Here is a 20,876-nt window from a genome sequence, read left to right as displayed (position 1 = left end):
GTAACATGGTTATTTTGTGAAAGGTATTTAAAATCGAATGTTTAAGGGCAACAAGACATACTAACATATAAACCTACCACTTCTCATTTTATTTTTTGCTTACTACACATTTATGTGGCCCCATAAAAGAGCCCTTTGTGTCTGGAAGAAAGAAGTTCTACCCATCTTTCCCTAGAGCAGATTAGGCAGAAATACACTGTGAAGAGTAAACTTAATTTGTTTTGTTTACACAGTACCCTCATTCACCTTTACAGCTTTAAGAAAGATTTTCTCCTGCTGTGATCCAAGCTAATTAAAATCATCCAAATTAGTAAGTATTTGCAATGGTCAAGATGTAATAGGTAACGTTCTACATACCTCATTGGACTGCTTCCCACTATATGACATTTTCTTGATGGCCACCACTTCATTGGTGCGCACATCACGTGCCTGTAACAAGAAAACATCATGCATCAATTTCTTAAGATGACTGTTTCACATGAAATGTAAACCAAACATACTGATAAAAAAAAAAATAATCCTTATCCATTAGTTAACTTTTGCAGAGAGTTAAACTAAAATATCTTCCAAGGGGTGTAACTGCTGCATGTATCAGAAATTTCCAAAGTTAAAGATGACCCTGCTGTTTGTGAGACAAGGTATGACATTTTTCTGTGCTCAGCATCCAGCAAGTCTCTGCAGGAGTCAGCTGCTGTCACTTCTAAACTAAAAATCATAGTTTATAAAAGCAGCTCTAATTCAAGTAGAACAGATTTCCCCTAAATCAGTTTCTCTCCTTGCCCAGGTCTGTTCCAGGCAAAGTCAGCCCCCTTGTTCCATTCCGAACACAAGCATAGATGTTCCAGGATGCACAGGAGATACCTGCTCCAGACACAGGTGGCTTTCTCCCCGGTGCTCCCACCAACTAGCTGTTGGGTCTCAAAGGAAGGCAGGTGATACAGGGAGAGATGGCAGTGATCTAAGCGACCCATCTTCAGATTCCCGTTCCGACTTCCACTTTCTCAGTCCAATAATATTATTATTTACACTGCACAATAAAATGTACATGGTTTTTCACACTTCAAAGGCAGACTTCCTGACTTCAGAGACAATCCAAGATAAGACTTAGATGAGAAGTTTTGTTTAATTTAGCACCAAAGCAACAGCTCATTCACCCTGGCAGAAGAGGCAGTGCTGCTTCACCTTGCAGGAAGGATGGCTCCAGACAAGACCCTGGCCTTTCCTCTGTTAAGGATTTCAGCAGCACAGGAGGGCGGTGGAGGAAAAGACCTCTGAGACTCCCCGATAAGAATAATCAACTTGGATATGAAGCCAAATGATATAAATCAGAATAATGTGCACCACAGCATTCACTAATGACTGATGAAAATGCTGATTTTTAATACAGTTGTACCATCAAGCACAGCCTATCAGAACATGGATTAACAAAGTACCGGGACTCTGCCTTCTGTAAAAAGGTTTTCCAGTCATGTTTTAATTCTGCCGTTCATTAAAGAGATTCCCAGAATTCCTTGGCAGTCTTTATTTCAACCAGTTACGATAAGCTTGAACCAATACTATTTTTAGTTTTCTTTCTGTTTGAGAGGATCCTTCCTACCGTCTCATTGGTATTACCTTTAAGGTTTGGGGGACAGCTATTGTTGTTTTTTGAGACAAAAAAGGAAGAATAAAATTCTGACTCCCCGATCTTTGCCAATTAGAGATAATCTCTGAAACATTCAAATTGGTGAAGAACTCCAATAGAACAGGCAAGCAAAATACTAGAGCAGAGCAGAAGGAACACAGCTCTAACAAAAGAGAGTGGGTTATTCTTCTGCTCCATCTGCAGTGTTCCAGTGTAGTAGGTTTCCTGTGTCAAGTGAAAGCTATTATTACACTGCAGAGCAGGGATTAGGGTAAGGATAATACCAAAATGATTCAGAGGTGCCAGACTTGCAGATCCGAAGAAACTAAAACCATGAGGTGAACCAGCAAAATTCATGTCATTTATGAAAGAAAAAAAAGAAACTTTCCGCCACTGCAGGCTGTAACAGCAACAAAGAAAGAGACAAGAGTAAATGCTCTCAGCCAGTTACCATGCAAGAGAAATATATCACCCCTTCTCGGGATCACCACTGAAAGGAAAAAAAGGTAGGTACAACTAACAATGAAAGACTAAACTGCATTTAAAAAAAGGCAGGGGGAGATTTCAGGATTATATGGATTTTTCTCCTTGTTAATTTACTCCCACATCTATTTATCATCAACATTTTTGGTCCAGGCTGTAGGCAATGAAAGCAGCCTGGTGAGGTGGGAGCTATGTATTAGAAAACCCAAGCAAGCAACCTCTGATTGTGTCTGCCTAACACTGACAGCCCCACGGCTGCAGCGGGGCTGAGAGAGAGAACCGTCACAGCTGGCACCCCATGAACATTAAACTCACGGCGTTCATTTGCTTTTTTAGTTTCCCTGTGATCCCGAATAATTGAAAAAAGCCAATGCCTAGACAAAAGCCATGAAGATGTTACAAGGCCAGCTAACTTAAACAATCCAAATAAACGAGGCTTGTTTTATGGCAGACATTTATGTGCATATATCCTGCTTTCCTCTGAAAACTCCACACAAAGGATCAACATCTGGTGACCAGAATAACTTCAGCAGTGATACAAGCAAAATACGAGCAAAGGAAAGGTGGAGTATGTCACCGGCTTTGGTAATATCCTTTTAAGCAGTTATCAACTATAATCCAATATTACATTGATTACAGAAAGTTTAACTGTTTGTATTAACAGAATCAAATTCTGGAGAAAGAAACATAAGGGAACTTTTTTCCCTAGCTTTACAGAGGAATGAAGGACCCAAGACATACACTTCTCTACTTCAGTTCTTGATGCCTATTTAATTTACGCTAAATTTCTCCCTCCGTGTTCTCTTTCTCATCTTTTGGGCTTCTGTTTGAGGTGTCAGAGTACATTACATGAAACATCTTGAGATTCAAGACCTCAGACCTGCTAGTAGTAAAAAGTAGTAAAAAGATACCATAATACAACACAAAACTTAGAGGTTACAACTTTGTAACAAAGAAATAGCAACAGCGTGTCTTCTTTGAAGCTCTCTCTTAACTTGACAAAAACAAGGCCCCCAGACGGGCTGCAGTGTGAGATGCACCGTTCACACACGTCTGCAAGTGCCAAATTAGACGTACTTTCCATTAAAGAAGCACAATCCAAACACCAGCTAGTAATTGCACTCTTCAGTGGATAAATACCAATCTGTAATGAATTGCTAGTCTAAAAGAAGGGGGGAGAAGGAAGGGCCTAGAAGTTAATGACCTCTTACTTTCGATCTCTTTGTAGAAGGAGCTGGTAACGGGCAATCAGCCCTTACCACAACTACAAGGTTGAGGCAGCCTACAAATGCCACGGCAGCAGCTTCTTGCAGATGCCTGCGAAGCTGTTAGCACCCAGCCTGCAGGCCACCCCTGGCTGTACACTGCTTTCCCGTACCTGTGGGGTTCATGCACACCTCTGAGATTATTCAAGTTTTTCCAGGAACACTGTATCCTTTCACAATAATGTTTCTTCAAATAATATTTCCCCCTAGCAGTGAGGCAGATTTTTGCCAGTTCCCTCCTTCTGTATCCACTCTTTAACCAAAGCAAGTAAATGAGATGAAGTAAAAGCCGCAGGTAAGTACTGTTTCGTTAGAAAACACTTCCTCCCCCAGATCTGTTCCCAGACAGTGGTGGCTCATAGTTTTAAGCAGGGAACAAAATTAAGAAGCTTTTCCTAATTAGTTCATCTGTGCTGCATTAAATTTGTGCTGGAAGGTTCCCAACATGGTCTGCTGCAATTATTAACAATGAATAGGCATCTCATAAAATACTGACACAAATGGCTTTTTGAAGGGAAATTGGCAGGTTTGGCCACACCTCCCACAATTATAAATGTGAAAAGGTTTTCTGAGGAAAATGATTTTTTTAAAATCAAAGTCTCACAGTATGCACTTTGGTTAACATACAGCAACCTGCAAGTCAGGTTACCATGAGACATCCCACCTCCAACCAGCCTGGGAAAAATTCTGCTGCCCAGATATACATGTCAAGTAAGTTTTATGCAGATGAATACTGGGAGTCTTGCCTGAAGTCGGGAAGGATGTGACAGGACAAATGACAACAAAAGCACCAACACTCAGGTGTCAGACGAAAAGAACGGCTTTAAGGGAGCCTGGGGGTATGCACAAAGGGAGAGAGAACTCAATTTTTCTCAAGGGGCAAAAGATGATAAGGAGATGATCAGACGAAGAGAACTGCATTGCCAGTCAGAATTGATGGAGTAGAACCCCATGTTTTAATTTGCAGAAAAATCCCTGCTCGCAACATAATGATGTACCTAAAAGCACCAAGCAAGGACCATGTTTCCAGTTTTTCTTTTCAGTTTGTATGCAAACACCTTATAGATACCGTGAGTCTGTGAACGGGCTGAGACTGTACAGGCACACAAGCAAACATCTCTGCCCCAGACATATAAAAAGATTCACAGCAGTTTCTTTTCCTCAATATGTTAAAGAAAGTCTACATCCACAGTTTAAAGATAAAGAGACAGCTTAAATTCACAAGTTACGGAGCTACTTACAAAATAAACTGCTCCAAAGCTTCCATGGCCAATCTCTCGGAGATCTGTGAAGAGCTTTTCTGGATCTTCTTTGAAGAAGAGCTCTGCAATTTCTGGGTCCTTCAGGCTGCCCGCTCGGCTGGTTGATGGCATCCTGCTGGGCAGTTAGCCGACCGACTATCTGGGTTTAAAGTGCTGCCTCAACCCTTGGTTCATCTGTATGAATGGAGCCTCTTCAGCATGGATTACTGCAAGAAAAAGATTGTGATCCTTCGCTGATTATCCTCTTCTCAAAGAGCCAGAAACAAAGCTACAACAGAGCAGCTTCCACTTCTTCCAGAGCAAGCATCCCTACAGTGTGAAGCAACACAACCTATCTGCTGGGACAATGTCACAGTCCCCCTGTGACACCAGTAGGGCATTTCTACAGAAAACAAACCAAAATCAAAACACAAAATGAGACACATTCCTTGCTCCAGCATCTGCTCAGTTGCCGGCAGAGCGGTCAATAGAACCTCTCTGACTTACAGCAATAACTGGTTTGTCACTGGTGAGCCCATGTTACCTTGACTCTGAAGAATTATACCCACTACGTCTTGAAGCATTGTTTGGACTTTGTAAGTGGATGACACAATTGCGTGTGTGTGTGTATATATATATGAAAATATATTTTAAATGGTCTTTGCAAGACAAGATATATAGTACAAGTACGATGTGTACGACAGTCCACTGCCATTTACTAATCTGTACTTACATTTTTTTTAACTCAGCTGAGTAATTTTTTCCTTCTGCAATTGTACTCATTAAGCACTGAGTGACCAATTTTTACTCATTTCAGCACGCACGTGGAGACCTCTCTAAAGCATCTCCTTCCACAGCTAAATAAGTCATGGTCCTTTTTGTTTTTTCCTCTTATCTGAACTCATGATCTCTATTGTAAAGTGCCTCCTCTTCAGAGTTTTATTTGCAACCCCCTTCTTTAAGAGAACAGCATCCAGAACAGGAGATACCCAGTTCTACACACAACGCATGTCTTTCTACTCCACCAGATGCAAACATACATTTTAATTGTGATAGCACATGATACAGCCTTCTACAATAGTCCATTGGCAAACATTTTCTTCAGAGAAACATGCAACTTCAGACCCCACTGGGAATGCATGAAAACCTTTCTGTGTGCACCATGCATTTGCTTTCATTTACTCAAAGTGTCAAAGTCTTGGAATCTATCCAGAAGAAAAGTATACTTTCAAGTTGTGCTGCAATCCTACTGTATCTTTACAACAGATGAAAATAAACAACGCTTATAAGTAAAATGCACTTTTCCAGCCCCCCCTCCTCAAGGAACAGCCTGGCATTTGAATTTCCTCTTAATTACCTGTAAATTGTCACCAATAAAAACTGCGTCACTGGCAAACAGCTAATCACACAGCTCATTTCTTTCCAAAAATCCCTGTCTGGTCAAGGCTTGTGCTTTTTTTATTCATATGTCAAATTTGGTTTTTTTAAAGAGTTTTATACCTTCACAAGGGAAAAAAGAAAGATGACAAACCTGAGTTTAACCAATGTATCAGAAGGCCCTATCCCTGTCCACTTTTCCTCCTTTTCTGGGTGCTATAAACTCCACCTTTCTCCAAGCCTCTGCACCATCAATGAATCATTTGTTTTCCCCTCCCTGCAGACCAGTTCCTACAAGGATGGAAAAAGACATACTCCTGCATGTTTGTGCTCAGTGGTACTCTTCTCTAGGCAGTTGCAGCATGTGAAAGTGCCAAAGACTGCCTGCTCCTTGTTAGTTCAAATATCTGCCAGCATCGCTACAAGGAGAGCACAATTGTGCGAGAGACAGCCAAGACATACCTAGTTGTAAAGTCTGCAAGAGTCTCCAGTTTTTCTGATGAAGACAGGCGTGGGAGAGAGAACGCAGGGAAGGGAAGCGAAGCAAAATCCAGCATTTTCATAGCTTTCCTCCAAGAAGTCAGCATTCAAAAAGATTTATAACGCAACCCAAAATGTGTTTCCATGATAGCCTGCTCAGGGGCTAAGGAAAAACCGATATTCAAATCCCAGTGGTGGAACAAGTATAAAAACATTTATCTATACACACACACACACAGAAAATACGCAGCTGTTCACAACTTTGCTACACTGCACTCACAAGCATGCACACACACATTTCATATGGATGCAGGATCATTACAGAAGCCTTCGAAGCAGACATGACATTCCCAACAGCCAGTGAAGCCGGGTGAGATGCATAGGAACGGGACTGTGGGATCTCCACCTTCCGTTGCATAACACAGTAACTAATACCATGTGGGAAGGGAAATAATTAGCTTGAATTCAGCCCGTACCTGAAGCACACTGCATTTACGAAGACTGGAAGAAAAGGGTTGGGGGTTTTTTGTTATTTTTCTTTCTTTCAAATAAGCCAACAATATTCCACTTGATTCCAGCTCTAACAAGCACATAACACTGAAAGACAACTGTTTCACATTTACAGCCCCCGACGAAACAATAGACAAAAAGCATCAGTCAGAAAAACGAGAGAAAGGAGCTGGGGGAAGGGTGCTGATAACCAGAGCACACTCAGTATTATTGAAGGAATGTTTCTTGGATCGACGGTAATGATGTCATGTTCCATCTTTTAAGAAGCATCAGATTCTTACAAAAAGGACATTGTTGTTCAAAAGCAACTGCTGCAATCCCAGAATGCCCTTTTCCCTACATCTGTTAGTCAGAGGGGCTAGGCTTGGATAAACCTGCTAATATGGCCAAAAGTCACATGGCCTCGCGAGCGAGCGTGCGTGCGAGAGCCAGAGTGCGGAGAAAAACCCTGCGCGCACACAGCTGAGATGGATTACACATTTCTCCCCCTCTCTACCTACCCCCCATGCCAAACCAGCCACCAGACTCATTCTTGGCATCGTTTCTGAGCATGCCTCTGAAATGCCATCCACCGGCAACACTTTTTACCACTGCTAAAACTCTTACCAGGCTCACTAACAATACAGAAGCGGTACGGGACTGGCTACTGCTCTGCCAGACTTCGAACAGCAAATGAGAGCAGAACTCATCTGTTGTGACACACCTTAAAATACAGCTTTTCCCCTTTTAATCCTAAGAGCATGGAGACAAATTTAATTATCTTTATTCTTGGAAATAATTGCTGCTTTGAAATGCATGAGAATAAAAACATTCAGTATTAAAACCTATTTAACAGAATAGTCAAACACATACATGACATTACACTTATCATTTTATCTGCTTAGATGGAACAATAAAAATGCATTAATGTAAATTCCAGCCATAAGAAAGCTTTACATAGTCTCGCTTAATAAAGCGCTCCCATTTTTTATGGATGCTGCAATATTAAATTCCCTCAGTCTTCTTTTACCCAGACAACATGCGCTGCCTGCCAAAGCCTGACAGTGCCAGCAGCCAAGATGCTCTGCCTCCTGCCTTGCAATAATGACACCTGAACACTTTGGGGAAACAGAACTGAAGTTAGGAGAAGTGGCACACAACATGGTTATTGCATTATTTTAGATGTATTAAAAATACAGAGGAGTCTTAAAGATTAAAAAAACCCCTGCAACTAAACTGTGCTGAAAATTAAATCATATACCAGCAGGCAGCTGGTTTTCTAAACTACAGTCAAGTTGCACTTACGTATTTTACATTCTTCCACCACTGCAGACCCTTTACTACAGGTTTTTTTGGATCGGTGCAGCTACACTGTTAAACACAATTGTTCCCAGTGGATGGGACTGATCAGCTCACCTTAGACAGCTCAGATCAGGTGGCCAGATCCTGACTGTGGCCAAGGGACTGGCACTGCAAACAGGATACAGCACCTCTGACTGTGCCTGCCTTCACCGGCTGAAGAGGCAGCCTACCTACAAGCCACCCTGCAGGCTGCTAAAATTAGATAAAATGAATTCCACATTTTTTCCCAGTTGTCACTCATACAAAAAGATAATATCGCATTGCATAAAGACAACTACTGCTACTTAGCTCAGTTCCACTCACAACCAACAAGGTGATGTAGGAATATAAGAAAGATTCGAAATAAACTAGGGAATGATCAAAGCACAAGACTGGACCAACTATTTCCATACAGTAGGCTGAACTAACTACACTTAGTGGCCACCATTAGTAGTGTTGACGACACTGACTACAGGCCAAAATGTTTTATCAAATTACTTTCATCTGAACAACAAGCAGTTAGTAGAAACCGCATGCACGCATCCACAAAAGTCTATGAATCAATAAGGTGGTACGTTCCCTGTAATTACGGCTATATTAAACGTATACACACACACCTTGAACCACTGACATAAGGAAGCTGAAGATGAGGATGGGATAAGACCTGTTCTCTTCTGAGTTCTCTGCCTCCCTGCCATGTCATCTCAAGCTGAAGTAAGACCCACCCCTGTGACTAACATCCCCTGGGATCCTGCAGAGCAGAACAAGCAAAGCTCTGAATGGTCTGCTGCCATATTTATAAGTGCATATTTAAGCGTTATGCTACAGAGACCTCACAGAAATTATAATTTGTCCACACTACACTAAAATATGTGATGGCCGTCACAGTCACAGATAACTGTCTTCATTGCCCTTCCTGCAAAGGGGAAGGGAACCTACTCACTGAGATTTCCATCTATCCATCATACTATTTCTCTGATTCGCATTCAGAACAATTCAGTGAGTGACAGTGACTAGAAGGTATTTGGTTACACTAACCATGAGATTCATCAAAGCATTTGTAGATCCTTAAGATGGTTCAAAAACATGCACAAACCAAATTACAACACGGGCTTGCTTGTAGATTATTAGCATTAAAAATCAGTACGCTTTGCCTGTACAAATGAAGTTTCAAGGAATCAACAATTCAACATGCTTTGACATCCATATTATAACCAGAGTTAAACAAATACCATATGAGCACAAAATGGAAACAACAAACAGATTTATGCATCCATCATCCTGTGTCTCTCTCCCTTTCACCAGGTACCACAAGGCATGCTATGTGGACTCCTAGGATGGCTAATAAGGCCTACAGGAATGCTGTCCTCCATTACTAATTATAAACAAAAAATTCTTTGCTGTTTGAGACATAAATCTTGTTTCAATGTCATACTCATCTGCTATATGACCCACTTAGCACAGTAAAATCCATAAAAACTTATCGTTAGTATCAAGTGTAGCCACACTGTGTATTTTTCCCCTAATAGAAAATACACGACAATTAAAAAACCCAAATAAACAAATCAGGAGACCAGTTATAGCACTTATGATCTTTAGAGCTGCACACTCCAACAGAAAAGACTATAAAGTGAATATTCAACACAAAAAACTACTGGTCTTTGCAGGTTTTCTCACTCAAAGTCAGAGCAGGAATAAAACCACGAACAAAAAAAACCCCACCACCAAAAAATAACAGCCCACCACAACATAACTTCATTTGGAAACTGCTATTCAGATTTTTTTTTAAAGCATCTGCATTGCATGCAGTGCAAACAGTTGCTAAATTTTAGTGTCATTTCCTCTGGCAGGATCTAATGCAAGAGCATCAAATAGATGGGGAATGAGTGTCACCATGCAACTGTCAAAAGAGGGAAAAGGGATTTTCTCTTACTTGCATATGGGTCAGATCCGGGGAGTGTATGAAGCTGAGATTTAAATTATCCTCTCAACACACTATTAAAAATTTCCTGAATGGCTTCCAGCTGACACTGAAAATTTCCACCACTATCATAAATATGGTAAGCTGGAACTATTGAAAGAACTGACTTTTAGGGCTTTTTTTCCTCGTACTTGCAATTATACCTGCAGTGAGTTAGATGGTAAGAATGCTTAAAGAATGATTAGATGGTAAGAATGCTTAAAATACCGACTTTTATAAAATTCTGTACAGCATTGAATGCTTGACCTAAAAGCACAACTTTTTTGAAAGTAGCAGACAAATCACTCCCCATTTTTGACAGACTCTGAATAAAAGTTTGTAAGGTAAAATAAAGTAAGCAAAAATACAGAATGAAAGTTGCTGCTTGTATGCAAATGTGAAGTAGTCGCTATTCCATGCATTTTCAGAAAAAAAAAAAGTTTTCTAGCATACAAACCAAAAATATCAGCACATATGAACTGTTTGTTTATAAACCACGCAGAGGAAACCTCAGCTGAACTTTCCGTACGATATATTGCCTGTTGGGCAGAGGAAGCTTCTTGTCTGACATGTATTTGAGACATTGAAGAGGCTCTCCCAGCACAACATACAACTGCGTACCCAGGCACGTCACCACTTCATCAAGAGGACACCGCCGAGCACAGGAGGCTGAACTCCGGCTGGTACATGACAGAGTAAAATACCTGATCCGTAACACTGCTAAACACCACCACAACGTACAGGAAGAGAGAACAATGTGAACAGCATGTGCATCATCCCAGTAGAAATAAAAAAAAAAAAATTACTCATTTTACTCTGAAATGTACTCTCTTCAGGCAAAGCTGGTATTCTGCAATACCAGTGTATTCACTTCATGCAACAAGAGTATGTTGCAATACCCACTCCTCAAACCCGTGGGGATGTAAGCGTGATGATTTGAGTCTAAGCTGGTGTCAGAAGCAGAAGGGCTGTATAGCTGGTGGGGATGTATCAGAAAAGATTATGAAGTCCCAGCATCAGAAAAAATGAATACTCATCGTATCAGGCAGTGCTGATATATGTGACTTTAGGAATGATGCTACCCCCTTAACTCATTTTGAAATCTGTGTATAAAGCAGTCTTTAAAATTTTAGCATGATGAATTCTATGCATGGAATTACCTTACCTGGAAAGATATAGAGCAGACAGAAATTACCTACTATATGTCCCATCACTTTATTTGCTGTACACCAAAAGCCAAAGGTGAGCCAAGCCTGCGTGGTGGGTCCTTTCTATAAGGGCACTGACAGAAGAAGTCCTGTTGGCTTATCTGTAGTTCAGGGGCTCTGCAGCCAGTGCAATACTGCCAGACTCGGGATCACATTCCATTCCTCCCTCTGCACATCTCAGCAAACACAGGGACGCGTTCTTCATTCTTGATCACTGCACCCAATTTTTCCTTCCAGCAGACTTCTCAAAACTATATACCATCATTTTTTATTGCTTTCCAATTTAAAAAAAAATAAAAATGCCCTGGCAACCCACCAAGTGCTGTGGATGTTCCTTAAAACCTCTTTTAACGTAGGCTCTGGTCCACCCCATCGACTCTTTTTTTTTCCTGTTCTGACAAAAGCAGAGCAACTCTCAAGTGCCTTAACATGCACTGCACACATGGAGGACGAGTTACTCTCTGCTCACAGCAGAAGGTGGCAGTTTCCTTGAACAGCTAAAAACCAGCTTCCTGTCCACGTTCAATTACACCACAGCAGATGGTACATGAAGACAGTTGTATTCTAGGTGACTATCACAATGGAAAGTCTATCAGCATCTCCAAGCCTCTTGAAACAGCAATTTTAGTCACTTGATGCATGTGAAACCACATACCACAGACTACTTACGTACTTGGGTAAGCCTCTCCCACCAAGCTAACAACATGTTACTTTTTCTCCTCCTAGTTCTGCAATTTGGAAACCTTCCTAGAGTGGCAATTAAGGAAGAAAAAAAAAAGATATAACCCAGAAATGAAACAAGAAAAACCTGGAGATACAGCAAGTGGCATTAGCTTCTCCCATGCCCTGCAAAAGGAGCAAGAGGCACTCAGGAACATCGCCCTCTGAATCCTACTAACTTTCTTTTACCACTTAGTGGGAAGCTGCAGCTCAGACCATAAAATGCTAAGTAATGAATTTAAAGAATAAATTGCTTTTTTCTTAACTATCTTAAAATCATTCTTTTTGGTACATTTGTTCTCTACACTGGCTCCACTAGGACTATCTGCCATTAAAAAAAAACCACAGAGGTGCAGGTGAATGGCATTTTACAAGAGATTGTTAGAAAAATGTTTAATATTCAGAAAAAAATCCAAAATGCTGTCACAAAACTGGTTAAAAAAAAAAGAATGACCCTGAAATAGTGCCAACGACAAGCAGAACAAAAGACACCTGGAATGGGTTGAGAAAACTGGACTGTGGAAGGTAGCTGCGGACCACGGAAAGCCCCACCAAGACACTGCTCTTTTCTATATTGCATTTCAGTCTCAAGCTTATGTATGCAAGATGCTCCTCTGCTTTCTGCCAGTCCCCAGGGAAAAAGACAAGACTGCCCTGTTTTCAAGTCAGGAGCCGCTTCTGCTGCCAAAGCCTGAAGCAGGTGAGACGTTACAGCCATGCTGGACACTTGCATAACTTGTGTTATGGCAGTAAGGAGCAATTCATGTGGTCTACGACCCTGCATATACATGTGTAACAACCGCACTGCTCACAGCAAATGAACAGAGATCCTCCACAGAAGTGTGAAGCAAAGAATGGTCATCAAATGCTGTCCCGTCTATATCATGCATACTCCCTCATCCATGTATTTCTAGAAGGAATAGATTATAAGGATAAGATGAATCCACACCTGGATATTATGGTGAATTCTGGCAGCTTTTTGTCTGTGTGAGCACTTACATTCAAACAGGCTTTTCTTCCCCAACACAGTAAATTCTTCATCTGACAACAAGCAAGCCTACCATTCCAGTAAGATTCCTTTTTCAATTTCTTTTAAAAATGTTTCTGAGGAATGGTTCTATCCTGGAAAAAACTCTTTGCAGATTTTTTTTCTTTCTTTCTTGATTCTCTACCTGTGTTGGGGTTTTTTTGTTGTATTATACTTCTTCACAGAATAGCCTCAGGAAGACACTTTTGAGTACTGCTCGCATTCCTCTTATACATCATGCACTTGTAGACTCTGTGACTTGCTTTGATTTCCTCTCAAGATTCTGACACTAAAATGTCCATCATCAACTCCCTGAATTACTTACCCCAGCACACTTTCTGATCCCGCTGAGCTTGGATGTTTACCTTCCAGGAATGTCACTAGCAAAAGGGTTAGAAAGCTAAGTTTCCCAAACCTCCATTAACAAACCCAGGATCTGTGTTTCTGGGTGGGGCTGGGTATAAATATTTGTTAGGATGATCCACACCAGCAGTAAAGCCAACAGTGCAACAATTGTCCTGCGCTTTCCATTTAAAACAAAATGGAAAGAGTTTTCTATATTTCTGATTATTTCGACAGTCTTTCAAGTTTTCTCAGTAGATGAAATTGGGTAAAAGCTTGTGAAACAGATATGCTGAACAAACTAAATTATTTTGACAAGTTACACATGCCAGTTATAAACAGACACAAATATACCTAACACTACTAGTACTCCTGAAAATACTAGTTTTGTCAATGGGCAATTTTTGCAACATCACGCACCCAAGAAACACCAAATCTACCACTGACTCTACCACTTAAATAACACAAATAAAAGACATTACTGGTACAGTTGAAAGAAACAATGCCAAAAATCAGCCTGTATTTTCTCTCCTATTTAAAACAAAACATGCCATGGGATCAAAAGTTAGTCCTACAGATTAACTAAGAATAGCAATAGCTAGCATTCATTTCTTGAAGACCGATGTCATGAAAGTTCAAAAAGTGCTAACCATACCCTGACATATTCAACACTAACATCTCCTGAATGTCTTTGCTTGCGATAGTTCTGGTACATTTATTAAGAAGGTCAGCTCTAAATTTAGTAATTCCTTAGGCTAGCAAAGCTATGAGGAAGGCAACTGGAAAAAATGAAATCTTCTGTCCCCCTTCTTTTGCAATTCATTAAGTTCACGGTCATTGCTAACTCTTCTCCTTTGCTATGTAAAGCATCACATTAATACACATTCTGTGGCTGTATCACCTACAGACAACCCTCTGTGGGCCCATCTCTTGGACGGAACAGTGTACATTGTAACGATTCTAGTGCAGGTGATGCTGTCCTGGCAGCACACTGGCCAGGAAGAGGTTAGCAAGTGGCCAGCCGATGAGAGTCAACTAAGTCTAGAGGCAAAAGTACTGGGGAAACTCCAACTGCCCATAAAAAAAAAAAAATTAAAAAAAATCAGTCAGATATCCTAATGGGACTTGAATTTAAGGAAACCTTTTCTTGACCCCTAAGCAATTTTGCCCCAGAACAATAAATACAGTAAACATAAGGAAATTAGTGATTTTGGATTCAGCATAATAACTCAGAAATAAGCTACTAAAGTTTACAATATAGATAATTACCCTTGAGAAAAGAAGTAATTAAAAAGTAGCAGTATCACACACAGTTTTAGAAAGGAGGCCTGCAAGGAAGTAATTCAAAGTCTTTCTGACCAGTAAGTAAAAAAAACAAAACAAAACAAAACCAAAAGAAAATGTTTAAATTGGATTTGCAATTAAATTCACTGGAGTGCAGAAGAACGCTGGGATGGATGCCCACCCAGCCAGAGGCTATGTCCAACCACCCCAGCCCACAGGTCACTCTTATTTGAGCGGTATGAACCTGGTGAAACTGAAGCCTGTAGGAAGGACCTAAGGTAGAAAATAAAGTCAAATAAAACCAGAAAAAATCCAGGAGAAAACTAGAAGACTCTGTGGGAATAGTCTTAAAAGACCAAACTGTGACAGCGAGAAGCCTCAGATGGTTGCCCAGCCTGATCCACTACTGGGCTGCAAAAAAGCCACACAGGAGAATGAGGGTACAGGGAAAGATGGTAAATTATCCGCACAAAGATGACTATGTATAAGGTATGGTGCTGCCACAGACCACGCATGAAGAAAGCTGGTCCTTCAATAAACTTGTAAATTAAACATTACTGACCTATGGAGCTGCCCTAAAAGTCTGATGTAGCTCCAGAGTGACGTATACTTTTGTCACAACTGCTGTCCCCTTCCAACAGCCGCCGATCCAGAGACGTTCTCCACAATAGCTGCAACCAAACTGAACAGAAGAATCAACTGAACTAATAATTAGTGGAAGTAGCATGCTAATCGCTTGGTGACCGTGATACACTATGAACTAATAAGCCAAACATTTATGCACTAGACTATATGTCATTAAGATAACAGAACAACTCAAAAGAATATTCAAAAAGAAGTGGGCAAAGTCTTGATACAAAATTATGGTGAGTATTAATTAGTCATAGGTGGAGAACAGAAGCATTACCTCTGAACTGATACAAAACTGAAAAAAGCAAGAGGTCAGGTATATAATTACACATTTTGGGCAAGGGAAAAGACCCTTGCCACTAGTGTGACCACAGATACTGTGCAGATCCTGCATAGTATTTGCATTTAAGATCTGGAACAGGAGGGCAAGGCACACGACAAGTTTTATTTAGGGCAGTTGGCAGTACCAGAAAGTAGCCAGCAACCTTAAAAAATGACATGAATGAGCAACAAGGCAGGAGGTGAAATGTCAAAAAGTAAAGAACCGTCAAGCACATACCTAGTCTTCAACTAAACTCAGGAGCTGAGCCTTATGCAGACAGCTCAAAGAAAATAACTGGAAAATCATGCAAAGACAATGTCACACTTTTTAAGCCAAAACAAAAAAAAAACAACCAACCACAAAGAATCAATTAGGAAAGTAAGATAGAATTTCTGACAATACATTAAGGTAGTCTCTACCATGGTCTGCTCCTAGCTATTATTCTTCACTGACATCTAGCAATGAAGTAAAAGTACAATACAAAAAGGTCTCAAAAATAGGAAATAGTAAATGTCCAAGATGACAGACTAAGCTTGAAGAGAAAAGCTGTAAGAGTTAAAAATCATATATAAGAAGGCCATGTCAAGTGCTCAGATTTCAAGAACAAGGAGAGAGTCCAGAAAATTTAAGAGCAGCATAACAGTGAAGGAATTCAACCAATCAAGCTATAAAGAGCAAAATTAACCTGCAGAAATTACTGCAGGGTACAGAACCCAAGAGATATAAACATTGCTTTTTAAACTAGACATTTACACGAGTAAGAACATCCACACAGATAGGTTAGCTAAGGTATCCCTGAATGCTCCTGGCACCTCTTCTGAAGCATCCAGTTGTTATCAACTGCTAGAAACTGCAGATAGGACCAGACAGGCAATGTGTCAGAATCCGGATGACAATTTTTATATTGCTATTGTTCTAGGGTCAAACAAGCATCATCAAAACACACCTTGTTATGGAAAAGGTCAATTTTGTTTAACACAGAAGTTTATAAAATATATGACTACCATCATAAACAGAAAAAAGGTTTATTGAAATGCTGCACAGAAATAATGAGCATGTATGTGACAGACCTTCCTCACCAGGCAAATGCAGAAATGCCATTTCAGAACAGATCACCAGTGAAAGATTATTCTGTTCTTTAGGAGCGACCAACCTAACAGAGCACACAAAAAGTTGTTAGCAGTACGCAAGGGTATACAGCTGCTTATGGAAGTCTGTAACTGAAAACAGGTTCAAAAAGGGGTTCAAACATACTTCAGCATCAAAAGAGTTTAAAACCCTCTACAACTGTTAAATCTGTTGTACCAGATTATCTGTACCCATAAATGGAGTACCTTTACTGAGCAATTATTTCACACATTTCTAGAGCCCGTGAGCTCCTCCTTTTCTGCTGGAATTCCTCAAAGTCATGGCAATTTGTCATCCAGTTTTACTCCAGCTTAAGTTGAGTATTTATTTTTCCTGTCTCCACATGACTGAGAAGAACGATTTTTTAAAACAGAACACAGCAAATGGATGAGTCAAACAACCAAAAGCAAACAACAAATCGAAAAACACCTTTTTCACTATTTTACCTACTTGAAGAAATGCTTCTCTAGTGGGTTCTGCAAGGTCTAGATTACTTCTCTTTATGCCTTTCACTTAGAACAAAAAATACCTTTCAGTATGTATTAAGATAACAAGCATACCCTTTTAATTTGATGATTTTTATCTGCTTTTATGGGTAAAATGATTATTTTAATTAATATACAAAACAATTTAGGTAGAGTGGATCAGATACAGAACATGTCTCAATTGGATAGTTAAGATCATAGAACTGAAGGTCCTATTGAGTCCTATTCCTGCTACTGTAGGCAACTATATAATAGAATCCAATTATCAAATAATAACCAACTCCTGAGAACTTCTCAAAGCCACTACTCTGATTACATGGCTGCTCCAGAACCCCACTCCTATTTTGATTAGGAACCAATTTAAGATTAAGAACTTATTAAGACTGATTTACAGTTTGTATTTATTATTCTTCAGATTACAAATACTCTTGCCATAATGTTAATGCCTCTTTCTGTGTGCTCTGTTAGGTTGGTCACTCCTGACTTTCTTTTTCCCACACTGTCCTTAAAGCTTAAACAATTTTCTTCCCTTTTCAATACTGAATGATAAGCACAAGTACAGAAACATAACACACATCCCTTTAGCCTGTTAGCTGAAAAAAAAGCAAGCCAGTTTTGCCTCCCTTTATGACGCAGGAGAAAGAACAGATTTCCCAGACCATCCTAACAGCCCTTCCTCACATCTGTCCCAAACTAAGGCACTTTTCTGTTTTTTAACATCCCTGACCAGAATTCTCCATATCTGCTTAATTCCTGGACACACCAGCATTAAAATTTTAACATCACCATGGTACCAATGGTTATACTTGAGTCTTTTGCATCTTTCCATTTCTAACTGAAAAGCAACATTTTTATATTTCATATATTTTTACATATATTATATAAATATATTATTGTACATTCGTTGTTACTGCATGACCATGCACTTTGTCCTGTCCTGTTTATGTCTCTATTATTGCAAATCCTCCATCTCATTCAGTCCTGCTGAGTGAGACTCCCGTCCTCCCCTCTGGACTGATGATGCCTCTCAACTTTGCTCCAGCAAATTTTATTAAAGCAGTCCTTTCATGTGTCCATCAAGACCAAAATGCCATTTAAAACTGTCTGAAGACTGCTCTTTGAAAACTATCAGCAGTTTCCCTCCAGCCCACACTTCCTCCTTCAACAGCACTAACTCACCTTCCCGTTACCAGTCCCTAAACCATCACACACCATCCTTGGCTTTAAGAAACCTCCAGCATGATGCTGTGTCCTGTGCTGTACTGACATTCATCTACATGAGGGGAACTGTACTTGCAGTGCTCCTCCAGCCTGGCCACTGTCTTGCTCCATCAACTCTTCAGCAACCCTCTCCTGCTGAGGACAGTCACCCTAAGAACCCACCTGTCCCCAAGCACGGGAAAAACTGTACAGGTAGTTTTTAAATCAGAAGGCATGGGTGGGCACACAAAACATATCCTTGTTGCAGATGGGGGAAGCAAAGGGATAAGCATGCACGAACAATCATCCTTCCCACACCTATGCCGATGGCTGCCCCACATTCCTGCCTGACCCCAGTATGCTCCTGCTCCCCATCACCTTCCCCAAAACTGCTCTGGCATCACCAAGCTGCTGTAATGAAAGCAATGGCTTCTGGCAAAGACGTATGAAATAGGTACCAGCTGCGCTACCCCATCTAGACATCTAGATGGGCACAAACAGCGAGCAGGGGGAAACCGGTGGTGTGACCTGGGAACAAGTCACCCACCCTTGGCTCAGCCAGCCCTGGCCTCTGAGCAAGGGGGAAGGAGGGTGCCAGAGCAGAGGGCAGGCAGTAGCAGCCTGCTCCCATCCCACATGCTCACGGTCCAGCTGGTCAGCACAAGTGCACCAGTCCTGCACTGCCAGCAGCTGGGTGGGAACACATAGACCTCCCTGTCCTGGCACAGAAGGGAGGTACGTGGTCTGTTTACCCAGAAAGTTTGGGCACGTCTGCTGAAATTCCATAAACCCGAAAGATTTATTGTAGAGGCTCTGACGTCACCTTCACACAGAAACAGACATCCCGGCAGTGAGATACGAGACTGAAGCAGGAGAAATTTGTAGCGGCCTGCCTCCCAAACACCGGCAGTCACAGGTTAGTGTGCTACATTACAGCTGTTCCGTTTGCTGACATCTTATCTCCTATGTACTTATATACCCATTACCATAGTAACCAAATTCCTCAGAACAGAAAATGTAATTTTTGTATCTAGTGTATTAGAACAAAATTATTAAGTTTACAAAGGCAAGCACTCCAAAATTAGAAAGTGTCAGAATTCAGACTGCCATCTCCCTTGCCACCCATCTTTGCTCGCTGCCTCCCTTTCCATCTCCCAGGCTCCCAAGTCACCTCTCCTAAAAACCTCCAGCTCCATTTCTCCATCCGCTGTAGCTCCTTCCTCTCTGATCCCTCTGCAGCCCCAGTTTCCCTATACTTCTGTCCTGGCGTATTCTTATCTCTTCTCTCTCATCTGACTTTTATACCTTCTGCATTCACACCAGGCATTTTCCTCCTCCACACTGCCTGGGTGCTCTCCAGGAATGATTCACTGAACACAGGACAGAGATTCCCAACAGTCTAGGAACTGGAAACAAGAGGAGCCTCTCTCTTGCAGGGAAAAGTCCTTCTGATCTCCCATAGCCCAGGGCTGGAGCATCTTCAGCTGCTCTCTGAGGATAACTGCCTGCTCAGCACCAGGAGCTGCAAAACGCCGCAGCAATGCAGAGTGCTGGTTTACCCTCTTACTACCATTGTACAATCGCTGTAAGAGTAGGTCCCACCAAGGAATGAGCCCCTGTTCTAGGAGGTGTTTTGCAAATACAAAGAGAGTCTCCATCTTGATGGAACTTGTATAAAACAAATTAACCTTTACTTGCCTATATGCATGGAATGCTCAAGTGCTACGTTTTCTCTAACAACAGCATCTGCAATCACTAGTGCACAGCAACTGCAATCAGAAGTGAAAAGTGGAATCCACTGCAGTAGAACATAACCAGTAAATTCAGCAGACCTCTCCTTAGAGAAGGTTTACTAAAAGGTCCATCAAATCACAGACTTAGGCATCCTGCTGCTTGCCTGCCTCTCCACTAGAAAGACAGGTTAAGTAGATACATCATTCTGCACACAGAGAAGGTAAATGACTACATCTTTTCTCCAAAAACCTGCTCTAAAAAAATTATCTGGCTCTTTTCTGGTTTTGGCAGTATTGCTAATTGTCCTGAATACAAGGGATGAAAGAGGTAGGTCAGCATCTGCACCTGAAGCAAATACTTGGAACAACAATTCAGAAACCAGGGCCACAAAGCAGGTTTTAATGCCCAAGGTCCATTCTACCCAGGCTGACTCTTACTGGGAGTATTTAAGAAGTTTTTTCTCCTGTACACCACTTCTCCAGCTCCCAGGCAAGAAATACAGCACTTTCTTCTGGCCTGAAGAGAGGAGGAAAGTG

The 20,876-nt window shown here is 41.0% G+C and overlaps 1 protein-coding gene across 4 annotated transcripts in view; it reads right to left on the bottom strand.

Annotated features, from left to right (window-relative positions):
* Positions 1–20,876, bottom strand: part of TAOK1 (TAO kinase 1) — a 75,262-nt gene that overhangs the window by 38,501 nt on the left and 15,885 nt on the right. For 3 of the 4 annotated variants that reach the window (XM_055717972.1, XM_055717968.1, XM_055717980.1), the window contains 2 exons: positions 4,614–4,840; positions 358–429 (listed from right to left, as the gene is read on the bottom strand). In XM_055717972.1, the coding sequence (XP_055573947.1) occupies positions 358–429; positions 4,614–4,745 (204 nt within the window). In that variant the 5' untranslated portion in view covers positions 4,746–4,840. Of the gene's footprint in view, positions 1–357; positions 430–4,613; positions 4,841–6,452; positions 6,620–20,876 lie in introns of those variants that run through there. The other variant, XM_027806239.2, reaches the window with a different exon arrangement.

The sequence above is a fragment of the Falco cherrug genome, chromosome 1, assembly GCF_023634085.1.
Source record: "Falco cherrug isolate bFalChe1 chromosome 1, bFalChe1.pri, whole genome shotgun sequence".
Lineage (NCBI taxonomy): Eukaryota > Metazoa > Chordata > Aves > Falconiformes > Falconidae > Falco > Falco cherrug.
This window is presented reverse-complemented; position numbering and strand designations above follow the sequence as displayed.